The sequence below is a fragment of the Cicer arietinum genome, chromosome 7, assembly GCF_000331145.2.
Source record: "Cicer arietinum cultivar CDC Frontier isolate Library 1 chromosome 7, Cicar.CDCFrontier_v2.0, whole genome shotgun sequence".
Taxonomy (NCBI): Eukaryota; Viridiplantae; Streptophyta; class Magnoliopsida; order Fabales; family Fabaceae; genus Cicer; species Cicer arietinum.
The window spans coordinates 58,565,391-58,585,553 of NC_021166.2; the positions used below are offsets into that span (position 1 = coordinate 58,565,391).

Sequence of the window (20,163 nt, forward strand, 5' to 3'; positions counted from 1 at the left end):
CCACATCATACCTTAAGATCTGGTGGTGCAACAATTGTATATGAGATCTATGATCATAAATGATGTGGTGTGGTTTAAAAAAGTGACACTTTATCAAGTTTTGAACCAAAATTCTGTTTAAGGACCAAAACTGAGGAGAAATAAAATAAGAGGACTATTTTTATGATTCAACTAAAATAGGGGGACCAAAACTGCAATTAAGTCTTATATTAATGAGTGACATAACGAATCTAAGTATTTATGTAATGTTATGTAATTTAAATATGGTGGTTGTGAGTATATATTGTAATCGAGGAGATTGTGCAAACAAATGTGAATAAGTCAACTGTTGTTCTTCCAAAATGTAGCTAGGGTTTAGAATATTGATCAAACCAAATCATATACATGTAGCTTGACTTAACTTCATTGTGTATACTCAAACATATTTTTGCAAAATAAATCATTAATGATTAAGATTAGAATATAAATTTATGTGACTTTTTAAATTATCATGTGTCACTTAAAAAAAAATTTATCATGACCATTCATGTATGGTCCAAAATTTGTCCTATCACCCTCTCATATTAAAATGTATTTCACTTAATACATTTTCATACATATATATATATATATATATATATATATTATATACTCAAATAATGGCCATACATCCGACCACTACACGTGATAATAAATTAAGTTGGACTAAGCCTTGCAAGACATAAGTTTAGCTTGTCAAAAATTAAAAACATAAATTTGACTTGTTAACTATCATAGACTTTTCTTTGAGCTTGAGTTTGACAATGAAATATTAGTTTACTTAAAAGTCTATTTCGCACTTAGAACATCTCCATAGTTATTTTCTATGGAACTCATTTTGAGTTTCATACACCACTCACAAGTGGTCCCTACATATAGTAAAAACATATGTAAAAACATACGTGGTCCCTATCATATTTTATACAACTCATACATGTTTTGCTCCAATGGTAAAAACATATGCAACTCTTAAGCAATCTACACTTCTATATTTTTTAATTTGCACACTATTGTGTCTCAAATTAAAATATTTATTTATTTTAATAAAACTTAAAAATATAATAAAAGTAAATATAATGAGAAATACAAAACGATAAATTTAAAATGATAAAAATTACATAAATAAGATAAAAAATACATAATCATGAAAATACATAAATGTGATTAAAAAAACACAGAACGATGAGAAATAATAAATATGATGAGCCACACATGACAATAAAAAATATAATAATTAATAATATTGATTATTCTCTTGTTCAAAATGCTCCCAATTATGTTTCACAAGGTCTACTTGAAGTTGATTTTTCTTTTCGCAAATATGATACATGCATGCATTATATGCTTCATTGTATTCATGTGCCAAGCGCATGTCAACCTCGGTCAATCGAGAATCGAGCTTGGAGTACTCCAAATGCTCGTTCCATATCCTTTCTTACTCATTCTTGTCGTTGGGCAAATAATTCTCTTTTCTCCTTGCATCATTAGGATGATCTTTACAAATGTAGTTCACTCAAGATAAATATCATAAACTAAATAGTATTCCATTGTATAAGGGATTATGTTCATTGTGTATTGTATTGTGGGGACTTTTCCATCCAACACGTCCTTAAACACATTGGATGCATTTAACATGTTGATGTCATTATTTGAACCAACAGTAGGAAAAAAAAAATGCATGCCAAGTCTTATGATCCACTACTTCAAGCATTATCATAAGTTTTACATGATCACTCCGACTAAATTGTCATTTCCATGCGATCAAACAATTTTTTCATTCCTAATGCATACAATCAATTGAATTTAGTATACCTAAAAAAACCACGTGCCTCCCTCATTTGTAGTAGATGTTCGATATCTTCATTGTTAGATCTCTTCAAATATCCATCTACGTTTCCATCACAAATCATTCTAAACACTCAACTGCGATGTTCTCACCAATTCACACATAATCATCCACACTATCACCCCATATGCTAATAAACGAATAGCGTATTTTGTAATGTTAAATTCTCTTTCCATGAATTGCATCAAGAGAATTTAACATAAATGGTAATATTTCTTCACTTTAAACTATCTACGCACACAAAACTCAACTTCCTCACTTTCACCTACACATACTACTAGTTTCCTTTTTTTTTTTTTTTAAATAAACACAAACCACTAGTTTTCACTTTCCTTTTCTCACAAAAATTTCTTAAAGCCTCCATCCTTTTCTTATTCTCAAATCATATACTAGCACTTTCCTTCATAACCCCCACAAACTCATACCCACCTAGATTTTGAGATCATATTTATGTATTTTTATTAATTTTTTATATGAATGTCTTTTTCCCTCTTTTGTAATTGTTAGTGGTGAAAAAATAGTGTATTTTATTTCAGTGATACGATTGCTTATTTAAGATGCCTCACCAATTTCAATGCTACCCATTTTGCCACATTAGGTTTCTCTAATGGGAAACAAAATAAGATACATGTTCATCATTATATTATATGAAACTCACATAGACCTTCATTGGAGATGCACTAGCATCTTTAAAAATACAATTAAACATATATTTAAATACACTAATAGATCAATAAGATCAATAAAAGTAAACTTTATTTTCAGATTTAACATGACATTTGAAAAAATTAATTTTATTTAACATTATTTTTTAACACTATTTTATTATAAATTTAATTTTTATATATTATCACAAAAAATTAATTTTATTTAACATTATTTTTTAACATTATTTTATTATAAATTTAATTTTTATATATTATCACTATAAAGAGTTTGACACTTTTAGTCAATTATCTCTAAAAATATGTTTAAATTAATGGTATGAGATAGAATATAATAAAATATATTTGTCTTGCATTGTTCTTGAATTGTTAAAAAAAGGGATGGTGTGGAACATAATGGAATCATTTCATTATATTCACTCACTTACCGTAATTTTTCTTCCCCTCCAATTTGGAACCAATGAGATGGAATCCTATTTTATTATCATTCTATCTTAATATTTTAAAACAAGTAAATGGTTTATTCTACTTCATAATATAAAACCATGTCCATGAATAATTATGACATGTTAGCATAATATAAAATTTAAACATATCAAAACTTAATATAAGCTAATACGCTTTAAATTACAAAAAAAAATGACCAAATATAATTTAATGCAGTTTAAAATTTAATATAATAATATTAATAAAAATATATTTAGAAATAGATTTGTAAAATAATGTTAGCCTCATCTATTTAAAAAAATCTAAAAGTTTAACTTCGGTTAAACCTATTCTCACACATATTACCCGCTTTGCTACTATTCGATATTGCCAACATAAATTACCTCAACTTCTTGTGTTTTTTGAGATTCTCATCTCTTGTACCAATAAGCTTTGCTTTTGTTTTTGAAAATTTCAAAACATAAAAAAAAAAAAAAAATTCACCCGGCGTAAAATTATTAATTCCCTTTTTGTAAATTTAAATGTTAGTATTGTTAAATTTTTTGATAGTTTGGTTGGTAAAGATTGTTAAATGTTTTTTAAAAAGTAATAATTTTTTTACTGAAAAGAGGTACTGTTAAATTGAAAATAAAAAGAAAGACTAAAATAATTAGAGCTTAATTGTTTTTAGTAAATAAAAAAAAAAAAAAAAAAAAATTGATAGGAACAACACAACAGTGTATCTTGTGTTCATCTGCAAAGCGATGATCACAATCACCATCGCATTACTCATCAATTTCATTACATGATGATGATGATGATGATGATACCATCACTCTCTTCACTCTTCGATTTCGATTTCTGAAACACCACAACAATACACTTCGAATACCCTTTTCCCCTTGTTTTCTTCTACCCCACAAACCTGACCCTCCAATTCACATCAAACTTTCCTTCTTTTTCCTTTAACGCCTTTCAATTTCCCTTATTTGATCTCTCTCCAACGAACACATTCTCAGATATCATATCTTATTATATACACTATATATATAGAGAGAGAGATGCTCAAAACTTTCGTTTTTCAAGTTTATCACTTTCTTTCGAATTCTCAAGGTATTTTAGCTCAGTGATGAAATTAAGCTTCTGGGTGCTCTTAAAATTTACTTATTATTTGTGGGACATTGGAAAAAAGAAATATTTTATTTTCCTCCATTACTTAATTGAGTTTATGGATTATGGCTCTGTGTATTGCTGAAAATTATATGTTTTTGTTGTGCCTTTGGGTGTAAATTGTTGTCAATTGCAATGGGTACTCATGGAATCTAGGGTTGAGGGAAGTTGTGATGGATTTTTGTTAAGTTGTAATGTTTTCTTAGCACTGGAAATGACACTTGTGTTTGGGATTCTTGTTTATTGTGGTTTTGAATGGATGGAAACTGGCTTAGACAATGTTACTGTTTTGATTTTTTATACTAGAGTGATAGGTTGGTTTTATTTCTTGTGTGGCTACAATCTATGACTGGACATGTACACGACAATGATAGTCTCATACTTACTTAGGTATAGACACCGGTAATAATTTAAGAAAATAGAAGGAATGAAACCACATGTATCATTGTTTTGTGCTACATAGGCTATGTTGGAGTAGTCTAGTTCCATTAAGCCTAGCATGCTGTGAAGCTGAATTGTCTGAATGTTTGTCACTCCGGAACAAACTTTTTCCCTTTTATAATTATCTTGTGAATAATTCTTTTTTGATATTAACTTTAAAGAGGTAAATTTATTATTTGTTGTATTGGTCTTGACAGAAAGCAAATCATTTTAGATTTGTGGGGAGGGTTGTCATGCTGAATGTTTCTGCCAACCACTGGAATAGGGATGAATTCTGCAATGGATGATATGAATTTAATTCAGCAAGCACAGAGGCATCACTTGGTTGTGAGGGAGATTGGTGAAGAGATTGATTTAGAAATCGGACCTGGGGAAGATGATCCTTCATTTGGCAATACTACACTAATTGGTGCACCGTTGCGGGAATCTTCTGCGGAAGAGCATGGTGAGAGCAAGCAGATGATGGGGGTTTCTCAGATTTCTAATGATGCTCAAGATATGTCTCAGACCCAACAGGTGAAAAGGAAGAAAAAGGTTGTTAAAAGATGGAGAGAGGAATGGGCAGACACTTACAAATGGGCTTATGTCGATGTGAAAGACGGGACACCGAGGATTTTCTGCTCTGTCTGCAGGGAATTCGGCCGTAAGCATAGAAGAAATCCTTATGGGAATGAAGGCAGTCGGAATATGCAGATGAGTGCCCTCGAAGAACACAATAATAGTTTGCTTCATAAAGAGGCTCTTCGTCTTCAATCGGCCTCCAAAGATAAAATTATAGCTGACAAGCCCGTTTATGTAAAAGGTTGGCTTTCTGAGCATGCTATAATAACCAACATGTGCAAATTATATTCAGTTAACGTTAAAAACGTTAGTGGATTTCAGAAACTATGATCTTATCCCAAATCATTTTAATTATTGGCCCTATGTTCATGATAAATATATAGTTAGTTGTGTTGAAATGCCACAAAAGATGCATTTGATCAATAATATATAGGTTAATAGGAATTATGTTTTGAATATATTAGGTAAATCTGAATTATCTTGGTGATTTCAGATAAATATTATATGGTATACAACCGTTTTTCCTTGTTCCCTCTCACTCTTTTTGTCCCTCCCCTCTTTTAATGACCACTTTGCAAAATGTAGTTTCCTTGCATACTTTCTTGAAGGAGTAGTGTCAGTGATAAAGTCTAGATTATTTTGAAATTCTGTTCTAAGTCAGCTAAGCCTTGGGCTTCAGTTTGTGGCAGTTATTCTGTTTAGAGTTTGTTTGGCTCAACTAACTCTCTCTCTCTCTCTCTCTCTCTCTCTCTCTCTGTATATATATATATAATGCACATTGCAATATTCACAATTAAAAAATATAGTCGCCTATTCAGTTTTCTCTTCTCTCCCTCCCTCTCTCTCTCTGTCTGTGTGTTATGGAGTTTTCTGAACTTGATGATATTAATATTAATCTTGATCTTGACCTTGACCTTGACCTTGACTTGGATATTCAAGGTTTCTTCTTCTGTCCTGAATATTATTAACTTTTAAAACTTCAGTCTGCATATTAAAATGCCAGGCTTCACATTATCACCATCTCTCTGGCAAATTTCAAGCCCATTTCTCTTCTTCTTAATAGAATTTCTGTTTTACAATTTACATGATGAATTTCTTGATAAAAATGTTTGCATTCTTTTGGGTATAGCCTAACAATTTCTATAATTGAAGCTGTAATGTCAAAAACAGCGGGATCAATTCTTGAAGCTACACTCAAAAGGGATCCTCATGAGGCTGAATTCATTCAGGCAGTCCAGGAGGTAGTTCAAGCTCTTGAGAGAGTCATCGGGAAAAATTCTCAGTGAGTTTTGTTCAAATGGTTATTATTGTATAAATTTTTTTAATATTGTTACGGATGTTTATTTATTTATTATTACTTTGGATGAAAAAGCTAATGTTTTAGAACTGGACTCATAATATCATTAATATCCTCATTTTTCAGTTATGTTAACATCATGGAGCGCTTGTTGGAACCTGAACGAATGATTATTTTCCGAGTTCCATGGGTGGATGATAGGGGTGAGACACACATTAATCGGGGGTTTCGGGTACAATTTAACCAGTCAATGGGTCCATGCAGGGGTGGCATTCGTTTTCATTCAACAATGAATTTAAGTATTACCAAATTCCTTGGCTTTGAGCAGGTATTACAAATATTTTTGGCATTTATTGGGACAGCGATTTAATCATTGGGACAGAAAACATATATTCACACAAAATTATACTTATACTAGTAATACCGTCTTGAGTTTGGTTGTGTAATAAGTCTTTATTAGTTGATATTTGACAAATATACTGAGGCTCACATATCAACAAAATTTTACCATCTAAATTTCAAGCTGCATTTCCGTGATGGACCACTTTATACAGAATTTATTCTCTGCAGACCTTAAAGAATGCTTTATCACCTTACAAATTAGGAGGAGCAGCTGGTGGAAGTGATTTTGATCCAAAAGGAAGAAGTGATAATGAGGCAAGTTATCAGTTTAATCTCTAGCCGTGTACTTTTATTCTATAAGTAAATTCTAATTACTAAATATTAATTTGGTACGCTGGCAGGTTATGAGATTTTGCCAGAGTTTAATGACTGAGATGTTTCGATACCTTGGTCCTGACAAGGTAACTGAAAGTACACTTTTCCTGTATCTTTTAACTTAATTCACGTTGAAGGCCTGTTCAAAATACTATTATTGTATGGATGTATATTAGGACCTTCCATCAGAGGACATGGGTGTTGGTACTCGTGAGATGGGATATCTTTTTGGACAGTATAGACGTCTAGCTGGTAATTTTCAGGTAATTCAAGCATTGTTAAACCCTAACTATCTTTTCAGTGATTTACTTTTCATCTTTTTATGTATTTTATCTGATAGAATACATGGAAAATATCTTATATCTCCTAATGTTTAGGCTTGATCTTCGAGTAACTTAGAATATCTTAGGTTTGATTTCCATATTTCTTTATGTTTCATGATTTCCCCCTTTATTTGATTAGGATTAGGTGTCTAATGGCTTAGTGGGTTTTTCTGCGTGCTACTTCCATAACTTATCTCAAAAGCCTTAGATTAGTTTGTCTCAAAAGCCTTTTGACGGCTATCCCAAATGAAGTTTGGCTGATAGGCATCATGGTATAGAGGAAGTGGTTAGAAGGAGGAGTTATAACAGAATGGGGCATGAGGTAATTGTTCAATGGAGAGAGAGATAGAAAATCATTTCTATATATTGGAGTGAGGGGAATCGGGGAATTATGGAAGTTAGGCAAGGATTGAAAGGAAATTGGACTAGGCAAGTCTGAGTGAGGAGCGTACGGTTCCTTCTCGAGAAGGTTTATCACTTTGTTCTCTTCCTTATTTTTAGTATATTGGTTAACCAAATTTATCCCTCTTGTTGAGTGATTTAGCATCAATTCAAAATGGAACTTTTTCCTTATAATATCTAAGGTTTTCTCTTAGGATTGTTTTTCATATTTCGTTATTTTTTTAAATTTATTTTTTTATTTAAAAAGGATTAAGAGTCTAATATAAGTATAAATAAGGGCTAGTGCTTAGTTTTTTTGCATCTAAACCTTAATCACAATTTAAAGTCTTCACTCTTTCTCTTCCCTCATCCTTGTGTGGATGTATTGTCCTCTGTTGGACTTGCTTTTTGGTATATCAGAGAAGTCGTTGTGTAGCTATGCAGTCTGTTGGTGGTACCTTTGAGTATGTTTTGTTGTACTTGCCCTTCTGAGGCCCCGGGCCACATGCCTATCTTGCGTAGCTTCAACAAAATATCACAGAAATTAACAATTGTATAACTTAGATACATCTTACATTTGCAAACCAAGTTTAGGCATTACTTTGTATTCATGTTATTATTTTTATCTTCTCATTTTAAGCTGATTGTTGTATATTTTTTCTTAAACTTTTTCCCGTGTTATCTTTTCCTTTATGTGCTTGGGTTGGGTTACTGCTTTACTGTATACAAATCAATGTGCATATTATGCATCATGTATAGTACATGATAATTTGAGATATGTTGGCATTCATTGAAAAGGGAAAACTTTTATTGTCATGTAATTTTCATATATGCATGGGCTGGTAATATTTTGGGATACTTCTGCAGGGAACTTTTACAGGGCCAAGAATATTTTGGTCTGGCTCCAGTCTTCGACCTGAAGCTACTGGCTATGGGCTGGTAATTTTAACTTTTAATTGCTCCATTTTCTTTCTCTTTTGTTTTGGATCCTTTTACGACAGGTCCTTTAAATTTTCCTGTCAACTTCCCATTCCAGTCAAGAATGTCGCCACTATTATTTTTTTTTCTCTAACCCTTGTTTCAAGATTAAATTTAACAAGTTTTTCACGCATCTGCAGGTTTTCTTTGCCCAGCTCATGCTATCTGACATGAATAAAGAACTCAAAGGATTAAGGTTTCTTTTTTAATTCAGACCATTTTATAAAGACTGTCCTTACCTTTCTGACCCTTCTTTTTTGTCATTATTAAGCATTCCTTTTTTTTTATCGATAAAATGTTTCTTGAATTCAAAATTCCATCAAGATTAGAAGCTTGCGATGTCCCATTTTCTATAATTTCATTCTTTTTAAAACCAGTTATCTAGTGTGAAATTTGTTGTCTCCTAATTTTTTTTTTTCACACTTTTGTGATCCTGGAATTCTCTTATAATCTATAATTTCCTGTAGATGTGTAGTGAGTGGTTCTGGAAAGATTGCATTGCATGTTTTAGAGAAGCTAATTGCATATGGTGCTCTTCCGTTTGTTTTCTTTGATGAGTATATGTACGCTATTGCATTTTGTAAAATCACATGTGAGTTCTTTTGTTCTAACAAGAATGAAAGCCTTCATTAAGAATAGTGGTAATTAAATATAGGATGGTCAGTGACATTTTGAGCTCTTCTATGTACCCTAATCTTTTCACAGAATGTGCACTTTATTAACTAAAGTATTTATAATTTATCAGATTCTAGGGGCTATTTGGTTGATGAAGATGGATTTGACTACATGAAAGTACAATTTTTGAGAGACATCAAAGCTCAGCATAGAAGTTTGCGGTTTGTATCACTTTTGTCGTTTATTTATGTTTCATGCTGACATATATATGATTTTATGTTCCTTGTTCATAAACTGGTGTATGTAGAGACTATTCGAAGACCTATGCTCGGTCCAAATATTATGATGAAGCAAAACCTTGGAGTGAAAGGTGCGATCTTGCATTTGCTTGTGCAACACAGAATGAGATTGATCAATCTGATGCCATGAATTTGGTTAATTCAGGCTGTCGTATACTAATAGAAGGTAGTTATCGTTCTTAGATGCGATATGTATTTACTTTTTTTTATCTTCTTTCTCATATATATATACTAATGAAATCTGGTTCTTAGATGCGATATGTATTTACTTTTTTTTATCTTCTTTCTCATATATATATACTAATGAAATCTGGTTCTTATTATTTGAATCGTAGGTTCAAACATGCCATGTACTCCTGATGCAGTTCAAGTTCTGAGGAAAGCTAATGTTCTTGTTGCTCCTGCAATGGCTGCTGGTGCTGGAGGGGTGAGATGTTTACTTAGTTTTTCCTACATTAATTGGTTGTGGTCGTGGTGTACAACTACTCACATTCAATGACGACGGTGCAAAATTTATCATCCATAATTGAGAGTTTTTATGTTAACTGTTTGAGGAATTTAACATATTGTTGCTTTGTTTTGTTTTTCCCCAAACATGAGTCATAATGTTATTCGTTTAATAATTACTTCCCCTGCTGCCTATATGTTAAACTGTCATTAGATGCACATACAAGCCTGTTGGTCAATGGTTCTGGTAATGGAAACTGCCTTGATGCAACAGTTCATTGATGTTTGTATGCACGAATAGACTTGTCAGAATATTAAAAAATATCTTATAAGATATTTTATATTAGAGTATCTTGAGTTATTTCTTAGGATCAATTTATAATCATAGAGATATCTTAGAATATCTCTCATTATTATTATTATTTATTTCTGATTTAGGATTGAGTCTATGTTTCTCTATAAATAGAGATTAGTATTGAGTCTTTTGTAATCAAATCAGCATTAAGCTATTATCAATAATATTTAAACCTTATTATTTTCTCTCCTCATTTTCTCTAAAATCCCACAACTTCAACATGGTATCTAGAGCCTATTTCGATCCTCCTTAAACGATCCCGCCTCTATTCCGCTGCCGAGTTCCCAACAATTAGGGAATATAATCCTAGTTTCTCTTTTCTTGCATGATCATTCTTTTTTCTGACTGCTATCACTTCCACCCACAATCGTCGTTGCTCCCCCGTCTGCTACTGCCGCCGCCGTATGTTGCTGCACGCTATCGCTATTGGAAAAGTTTTCCGAAACAACCATTGCCTCTCCTGTTTTGGATGCGTTTTCTCACTCCACTTATCGATCATGGTTTCGTTTCATTAGAGTCGCGTTGCTTCCTCTTTGGTGTTTGTCATGCAATTTAGTTCTTACTAATAAATTATAATAGTGGCTTCTATTCCCACCGACGATCATTCCGGTGATGTCCCTTTTCCCACAGATAAATCATATTAGTGATGACTTCTTTTTTCATTAATGGTCATTCTGACAGTGTCTTTTATTTTCATGACTCACACTTTAGCATGGCAATTTGTCCCAGATGCACTTGCCCCATCTTTGTCCCAGATGTACTCGCCTTTCCTTTCTCTCTTTGAAGCACGCGTCTCCAATATTATTGGTTTAAAGCTTCCAAATGCAGTTTTTTAGAAGGACGGACCTTGCTATGTTCAACTGCTTGCCATGAATTTCTCTCATGTTGATGATCATTCCGGCTATCTGGCCAGACTGTATTTATAGCAATTCTCTCCGACTTCACCTGCATTCCTGAGTTGCTTTTCCATCTTTTTTTATTATTTTGCGGTGCAAAACATTGTTTCCATGTAACAAGCTAAGCTTAGTAAGCTTTAGCTAGAGGGGGAGTGTCAGAATATTAAAAAATATCTTATAAGATATTTTATATTATATTAGAGTATCTTGAGTTATTTCTTATGATCAATTTATAATCATAGAGATATTTTAGAATATATCTCATTATTATTATGATTTATTTCTGATTTAAGATTGAGTCTATGTTTCTCTATAAATAGAGATTAGTATTGAGTCTTTTGTAATCAAGTCAGCATTAAGCTATTATCAATAATATTCAAACCCTTATTATTTTCTCTCCTCTTTTTCTCTAAAATCTCACAACTTCAACAATACTTATCTAAACCCTTATCATTCAATAATACAAAACTTCAAATTGAAACTGTCAGATTGAGTAGTATCATTTGGCTTTAGGGGTGGCATTTGGAAATGGATGGACTTTTCCTTGATCTTTTGTTCTCCTTGCTTGTAGGTTGTAGCTGGAGAACTTGAATTGAATCACGAGTGCAGTTTGATGCACTGGTCACCAGAGGACTTTGAATCTAAATTGCAGGTAGCTATTTGAAATAAATTGTTCTTACAAATCATATAATTTGCCTTTTAAGAATTATAAATGGTTGATAGGTTTGAGGTTGTTGAGCGTTATATACTTCTCTTTTTATTTCTTTCTACTCAAGTTGAATGAAACTTGATTTCTTACATGTTAGTCTTTGGGGAAAAAAGAAAGCGTGCAATCTCCATAAACAACGCAATGTCATGTGTGCTGCTGAGGAATATAGACAAATACGCATTTCGTGGTTTTTTTTTTCAGGGTTACTGTTGTTAATTGTTGTTTTTTCTTTCACACGTTGGTCAGTTTCAGCTGCATACTGTTCAATATCAACTGATGTTGCTATTTTTCTTTTGGCAGGAAGCAATGAAACAGACTTATCAAAGAGCTATAAAAGCTGCAACTGATTTTGGCTATCAAAAAGAAAGCCCTGAGTAAGCGCTTTTTTCAATTACATAACAACACCAACGAAAGCTCTAACAAAGCTCTATGCTTTACCATTTTGTTTATTTATCTATAACAATATGGTATCTATGCAATTTGAGTAAGTAAATAAATTAATAAATTGTGTAACTAGTCATCGAAATAAAAAGCGTTCTTGTGTAACTAGTCATTGAAACTGAAATTGCAAGTGCAATTCTTCAATTCTATCAGTGCTCTATAAAAGAAAACTTGCTTCCAATTAGTCATTGGATATTATTCATATCGTGTACCTATTTCTTTAGTAGCTTTTCTTAATCATATTCAAGTATGTTGCGGTTTTAGCTTTTCTTAATCATAATCAGCCCTAGTTAATATTTTTTTTATTGTTGTTATATGTCAGGGCTTTGGTACATGGAGCGGTTATCTCTGCCTTTCTAACTATTGCTCAAGCCATGACTGATCAAGGCTGTGTATAAAAATTGAATGTTGCAAAACTTTGGATGGCATCATGATGCTGATATTTATCACCTAGGGTCAATGACACCATGTCACTATTGAGAAAGCATATTTCCTTGTATAATTTGTAATATAAAAATTGACTTAGAAAAGGGGGAATCATACTTTAGAGGACAAATTTTACTTGTATAATATTGTCAAGCTAAAGGAGCAATTTTGTCCTTGCCTTGATTAACCCGGCTTGATAATGGCTCAAAACATTGAAATATTTGGATGTTGAGATTATAAATAAAATAGTAGCTTTGATATAATTGTTGTTCACAGTATCCCTTTTGAAAATCTGGTCAATGCTGTGAGATCCTTATACATTGAATTTGAAAAGTGCCCTACGTGGGGAATGTAGTGATGAAGTGTAAGTAAGGGTTATTGGATAGTGATGCCCTACTTATATCAACTCGGTCTTAAAAATATGCAACCTTTTATCTTTGCCATTAAACTTAAAGGCCATGATAATGAGCCGTAAGGCAAAATATGAAACAAGAGATAATAAGTACCAATACTCCGTTGTTATAGTCATTAAATTACATGTGAATTGCATAAGTTTAATTGATTATACAATAGAACAAGACGTGTACTTAAGGTACTCAAGTGAAATTGAAACCCCTAGAAATGGTTAGTTCAATATTTGTATTAATACTCTCCTTTGGCCTTGCATTATGCAAAAAATGGTACAGGTCAGAACTTTGGGAAACTTGTTGAAAAATGAACAGAATTAATTTATAACTGCATTTCGTCTAGTTTCATCTTAAACTGCAAACAATTCAAATTCAGCTATTATAACCTTGAGTTGATCCCCTAAAAAACACACTCTAGTTGATATAAAGTGATATAGAAAATTTTCCTGCTGCGATGAATCTCAGCCTACAAAGGTTGACATAAATTTTATATTACAAAACATGCAAAGGAAAAATGGAAACCACTTTTAAAATTTTCTGATTGATTACATTCTTGGTTTATTAATTTAACAATTATATATAATTATTGCAGAAAAATTGTCAAATTTGTTTTGATTACAAGTTTCAATCATTTAAGATGTTCTGATTACAAGTTTCAATAATTTAAGATGTTCTGACTGGAGTGCTTGTTGCAACTGACAATGGCAAAACAGGTGGGGATAACAACTTTCAGTGTAGAAAGTTTATGAAAACAAGTTTGAGAGAATCCAAATTCGGACACCTCATTACTCGATTTGAAATGAAATAAAAACATAGGAAGATTCTTGGTTCATTACAAGATACTTTTGCATGGATGCATACTAGTTCACTATTAAACAATCGCATGTCATTTCTTTCACTTTTAAATTTAGTTGAATAGTTTGTGTTGTGTCTCGATTAGTTATCATGTTCATATAATCCATGGCTGACAACTTCAAATAAAAATGGTTTCTTTTGTCGCACGCCAAAATTTTCTGCTAAATTATCTTTCCTTTATCCTAGAAGGATGCAAACTCCCTCAAAGCCCGCCAAGGAAAGCTGTAGATCACTCTCTACATGATAAAACTGCAAATGAAATTTAACTTGCTCGCATGGAAGGATGTGTAGATGAATCGGATTTTTCAGCTAAATAATGCTCAAGCATATCGTCTTCATCATCTGCCAGGATACAAATAAAACATGTATTTTATCATTATTATGCATAAACTTCATATAGACAAAATATGAAGGTTTTCGCCTCTGAAAAACAGCAAATTAATTAGATGTGGAGATAGAGAGAGAGACCTTCGAAATCATCATCGTCAAAGATATCTTCCTCATCCAATTCCTCGTCCAATTCCTCAGCAACAATAGCTGCACCTTTCTGTGAACAAACAAAACCAAGTCTATTATTTATATTTTATACAAAACAATAACAAAACCTTTTCACTCTAGGTTAACTTGTATCATTTCTATGCTAGTAAAATTTAGGGGGAGAGTTGTTGAAAGAAACTAATTGTAGTTGTGATATTTAGGAAATAGGAAACACTATTCTAAACTGGTTAATTAAGTTATGAAGTGTTTTAAGTGAGACAAACCCTAACAAATTCAAAAGCCAGAACGCATTAGCCATTAGCATGATTATCTTGTAATCAAGTGAACTATTGGTTATTGGGCTACCTGTGATAATGTTATAGCTCACAGGTGACAGGTCTTATAATCATTTTGGAGGATTTTTTTTATAAAATATAAATTAATTCAATGTTCAACGTATATTTTAGTCACAAGTAATAAGTTATACACTTGAAACTTGTAACAGGAAAAATGTCAATTTAAGGCATCAAGGTATCAATAGTAATTAGTAAGGACAAAAAAGTACCATCCTTCCACTTTCAAACCACTGTCTACCAGAGAGTTTCTTTTCCTTTGGAGTTGCAAGCACAGACTCTGGCATTAACCTGCAAACAGGACAAATGGTTTTGGCATCAGAACAGAAGGAAAGTCATAGCTGCAGGCTATCAACCTTCAATCATTTGATAAACAAAAATTAAAAAAATTGGGTTGGAGATTGTAATCCTTTTAAATATCACCAACTCTATTGTATTATTTGTTATAAATGCTACTTACAAATTTACAAACTCCCACTCATTTTTTTTTCATTTCTCCCGCGACATAAGTATGCCCTTAAGAACCCTAGCCCTACTGATTATCAGGTGTCACACATGCACATTCAGTAGACTTGATTTACTCGGCTACACAAAAACCTTTTGTATTTTAAAAATTGTGGAGATAGAGATTTAGAAATGTGTGCCATACAATAAGAGCAACTATAAGAGGCTTACTTGGCTCGTTCAAGTGCTAGTTCAGCTTCAAACCTTTCCCTCCATGTCAAAAATGTTTCAACAGTAACTGGTTCTCCATGGGGTATCACTATCTAAGAATAGTTAAAGATAAAAAATTGTCAGGCAGTTTTTCAGTACAATATTTCAGAGGCAAATGTGAAAAATTGGAAAATGAATATACTACAGAGAAAAACATATCTTTGTTTCAAATTTAGTCCAGGTAAGAACAACAGAAGGCATAAACAAATCACTACTACCACTTTTACTAATTCGACTATCATGTACTAAAGGACTATACTTTGAAACATACTAAAACATGCAAGTAGACATATACAAATGATGTATAATCTAGATGTGTGTCTACCATGCGCAATCAACTGTATGACTTTTGTAAGAATTACACCCCACTCTCTCCACTTCAAATATTGTGTAGAATAATAACCACATATTGACTATTGAAGCTTCCACTATGGAGAATAACCACTTCAAATTGTTTTTTCCTTCATAATAAACAAATACTATAACGAGTAATTGGAATTTTAATCATATCAGTGCTCTTATTCACTATGTTTGACATATCTGAGATGAAATATATTACTATGTTTGTAAAATTCAATTATGGGATGAAATGAAATATTTGAGACTCTAAATTGATTTTTGATGTTTATTGTATATTTTGTTAATTATTAAGTGTATAATGAAAACTAAAAAAATAAAATAAATTCAATCCAAATAGTTTTAGATAGGATTGGATCAGATTTAAATTTATAATCAAAATTACTGGAGGATGAAATAAGAACAACTATGTAACTATGTAATTAGATAGGATTAAACAAGTGTAATCCTTATCCAATCCCCGAAGACCCCTAACCACACCTTACATATATTATCTACTGATCTACAATTTGTTAAAAAAAAGACAATGGTAGCAGTCAACACAGTCTTTGAAAACAAAGCTCTATTGAACACGAGTATGCAAATATATGAGCAAAAATGATTACTTCCATTGACCAAAGCATACTATCTGTGCAAATATCACAGAGATGATATAACATTCAGCATTGGTGATCTTGCTACAATTATTAAGTACTCACTAACTAGTCAATGAACCTTGGATATTTAGTTTAATAAGGGCATAATATTGCAGCTGCTTGTCCTAAGACTTTAGCTAGTCTAGGCATATTGGCTTAAGTATCCTGCCACGTCAACCAACCTTAAACCTTCTAACATGTATATGACACTTTAGAAGATTTATAAAATAAATAAAATAAAAAAGACGGAAAAAAAAGCTCTTTAGTCATAAATATATGCATATCCATAATGCATTTTATCTGATTCCAATAGTGTTATCATGTTCACTTGTCCATGCTTCATGACTACCTAACATGCTCAGAAATCTTAAAAGAACAATTGCTTTATACTTGAAATTATAAAACCATTTAACTAACAAAAAAAAAATTATATATAGTAGACATGCTTACATCTTCTTTGGCAGCCTCTTCTGCTTCAGCATTCACACCATCCGAGTCTTGACAAAACCGCTCAGCCAACCACTCTTTAGCTGAGGAAACGAGTGTGTAAATCATAGCCATGCCAAGATTTTCAGATGCCTGCGGAACACAAGTTTTACATCAAAATTTCTATAACCTGACAAATATCCGCAACAAGTCTCGAGTTCCATACCCATCACACATTGAGCAGGGTGAAATGCATATACATAACAAGTAGAAACATTAAATTCAGAACGACCATAAAGAACTCTTTCAAGTTGGACGACAACCAGTGCAAGTATAGAACAAACTGGTTCGGCTCAAAGAGTAAACAGCAAAAGTGCATGATTAAAGACCACCTCTTGTTGAAGTTTTGCTTTCAAAATCCTTAAATCTTCACCAGATATTCCTTGCAAACTGTTTAGTATAGTGAAATATAACAAAAGCGTCTTAATGTTAGTATATCGTAAATAAAGCAATAATGTGCGCACTTCACTTGACATTAACTAGACAGACAAAATACTGACCTGCTCACATTCAAAAGCGGAGGTTCGTCAGGATATTTTTCTGTGTGTGCGAAGATCAAAGCCAGTTGAGCTGCAACAAAAATATCAACCACATCTTTTGTATATTACACATCAGAGGATTTAGAAAATAAGCTCCAAAAGTAAAGTCATTTCTTTGGAAGAAAGCGATAAGATATTCCAAAATCAAAAGTTTCAATAAAATAGAAAGACGAGATGGAAAAGAAAATAACAATCAAAGAGGAAGAAACCTGGATTAGTAATTGAACCATCTTCCTCTTCCTCCTGTTCAATTGCACAACAAAGACAAATAGAAGGGTCACTTTTGTGAATTTATGTGACGGGGAAGATGTCTCAGTTGCCTAAGCACATTACTTTAGTCAAAGAAAGGGAGAAAGTAATGGAAATGAACCCAACTTCTATATCCAGTAACGCTGAATTCTATTGAACTGTGTACAGCAAGTTACCTTTTGCCGGAAAAAACACTAATATAACTCCAAATAGTTGCAATTAAATTCAACAGCCACATACAACAGGAAAATGTTCTGTTCTTATTTTAAATAATGAAGACAAAGATAAATTTTGTTCAAGTAGTCAAAACATATTATTAGCAACAATGTAACTCAGACACAGATTGATTCCATAGTATCTGCATAAGATCAACAATTATGACTATCCATGACATAAAACCAGTTTAGCTAATTCTCAAGAAGCACTTGTAGAAACATATATATTAAAAGAACCCTAACTTTTCCCGTAAGTTGAAATAAGCTTATGCACCTCAGTTTTTGAAAAGCTCTCCCATTCAACTTCTCCATAAACATCTACAAGTTTATAAGAACCTTTTCGTAAGTGAAGACACGCGACTTATTTTAACTTCGAAGCTCCCACTAGCAAAAAGGTTACTATCTATCATCTATGAGCCTTTTTAATTGTTGTTTAAAGTTGTTTTACACAAAACAAGAAAGTCAACAAATTTTGTTGTCTTTTGATGAAATTAATTGTCTATTTTCTATGATACCCTTGACTGTTCATTATCATATTGTACATACTTCTCTCTCTGCAATAAGTAGAGAAGAGTATAATTGGAAAACAATAGTTAATGTTACATTGAAATTTGAAAACAACAAATAAATTAGAACACAATTCTTCTAATAAAACTGACAGTTAAAATGGAATGTATGATATAAACTCTACCGTAGACTTCAACAGCAACAAAAGGTTTTCTTTGGTTAGGCGAGGTCAACTACATCTCACGCATATCAAAGTATGTCGCTATATTCTTCAATTGATTAAAAATATTATACAAATTTAAAATCATGATTATAATATATATAGGGGCAGATCCCATGTATGGTGAGGGTGTTCACCTACCCACCCTGAACTTTGAAAAGTTGCACCAATACCTCCTATTTTCTCTTTTTACATTCTGACCACCCTAGATCTTTTCTTTGTACCTTAAGCCCAACACACCTAAAATCTAAAGTACTATCATTTTTGCACTACATTCACACACACACGCACACAGAAACTGTAGAAAAGAATGAACAGAAACTGTAGTAAAAGAATGAAGTAACATTTTACCTGAGCAGTGACCTTAATCTGGAAGCACCTATTGGAAGTACTTAGACCACTTTCACCAGAGTGTATTTCTACCATCATGAAGTATCAAACAGAAAAATCAAGCCATTTTTCTCAACATAAAAAAACAAATAGACAAATAAAAATAGCTTTTTTATGAAGAAAAAAAATAGCATAGATATGCATAAAAGAAAACCTTTGAATTCATCCATGAGTATAGCTTCTAATGCTTCAATCTCCATCTCTTGTTCTTGCGCGTAGTCTGCATGTAACAATAATAAGCAATTGTCGAATAAGGGTTTGATTTACTAAACGGTGTCGTTTTAATGGGAATATTTGCAGTGTTAATGGAGGTGAATGAAAACAAGTTATTAGAAGTAATAGAATGAAAATAGAGAGTTGAAGATTGAAATTGGAAAATACCTGTCATGGTTAGATAGAATTGTTGAAAATTGGTGTGAAGTGAAAGTGTGTCTGGAAGAACAAAGACCTAATCACTCAAACACGCCCCCTTTTCGTTTCTCTCTATATTCATCCATGGCCAAATCACGTTTTAATTTTTGCTTTTTTATTTATTTTTGGGTACAATTATTTAGTTTTTTTTAACTATTTTTTATAATATATATTAATAATTATTTTTTTACCTACAAAATATAACAATAAATAATATTAATTATAATAGCAATTTTGTTATTCGATTCTACCCATTCATTAGAATGAGTTAAATATAATTTTATTTATAAATATTTAATATATTCTTGCTAAAAGTCTTTTAAAATGTGTAAAGTAT

The 20,163-nt window shown here is 32.1% G+C and overlaps 2 protein-coding genes across 2 annotated transcripts; one reads left to right on the forward strand and one right to left on the reverse strand.

Moving 5' to 3' along the window:
- Window positions 1–3,662: 3,662 nt before the first annotated feature.
- LOC101498332 (uncharacterized) lies at window positions 3,663–13,274 on the forward strand. Its single transcript, XM_004510286.3, has 16 exons — window positions 3,663–4,068; window positions 4,764–5,368; window positions 6,280–6,409; window positions 6,551–6,752; window positions 6,995–7,081; window positions 7,168–7,227; window positions 7,318–7,404; window positions 8,713–8,784; window positions 8,964–9,019; window positions 9,291–9,362; window positions 9,552–9,659; window positions 9,746–9,903; window positions 10,073–10,164; window positions 12,007–12,087; window positions 12,445–12,518; window positions 12,908–13,274. The coding sequence occupies exons 2-16, from the start codon at window positions 4,807–4,809 to the stop codon at window positions 12,981–12,983; spliced, it is 1,917 nt and encodes a 638-aa protein (XP_004510343.1). The 5' UTR covers window positions 3,663–4,068; window positions 4,764–4,806; the 3' UTR covers window positions 12,984–13,274.
- An 858-nt stretch (window positions 13,275–14,132) lies between these two features.
- On the reverse strand, window positions 14,133–19,955 carry LOC101498002 (uncharacterized). Its single transcript, XM_004510285.4, has 11 exons — window positions 19,797–19,955; window positions 19,570–19,635; window positions 19,377–19,444; window positions 18,044–18,077; window positions 17,796–17,865; window positions 17,628–17,685; window positions 17,260–17,388; window positions 15,779–15,870; window positions 15,316–15,394; window positions 14,742–14,820; window positions 14,133–14,615 (listed from the first exon to the last, which is right to left on the reverse strand). The coding sequence occupies exons 1-11, from the start codon at window positions 19,801–19,803 to the stop codon at window positions 14,536–14,538; spliced, it is 762 nt and encodes a 253-aa protein (XP_004510342.1). The 5' UTR covers window positions 19,804–19,955; the 3' UTR covers window positions 14,133–14,535.
- Window positions 19,956–20,163: the final 208 nt, after the last annotated feature.

Coding starts and splice junctions, on each gene's coding strand:
- LOC101498332 (XM_004510286.3), top strand. CDS start 4,807: ATGTTTCTGCCAACCACTGGAATAGGGATGAATTCTGCAATGGATGAT. Junction 9,363..9,551: donor ATTGCATATGGTGCTCTTCC/GTTTGTTTTCTT, acceptor TATTAACTAAAG/TATTTATAATTTATCAGATT. Junction 12,519..12,907: donor TATCAAAAAGAAAGCCCTGA/GTAAGCGCTTTT, acceptor GTTATATGTCAG/GGCTTTGGTACATGGAGCGG.
- LOC101498002 (XM_004510285.4), bottom strand. Junction 15,871..17,259: donor AAGAGGCTGCCAAAGAAGAT/GTAAGCATGTCT, acceptor AACTATTCTTAG/ATAGTGATACCCCATGGAGA. Junction 14,821..15,315: donor GGTTTGAAAGTGGAAGGATG/GTACTTTTTTGT, acceptor GTTTGTTCACAG/AAAGGTGCAGCTATTGTTGC.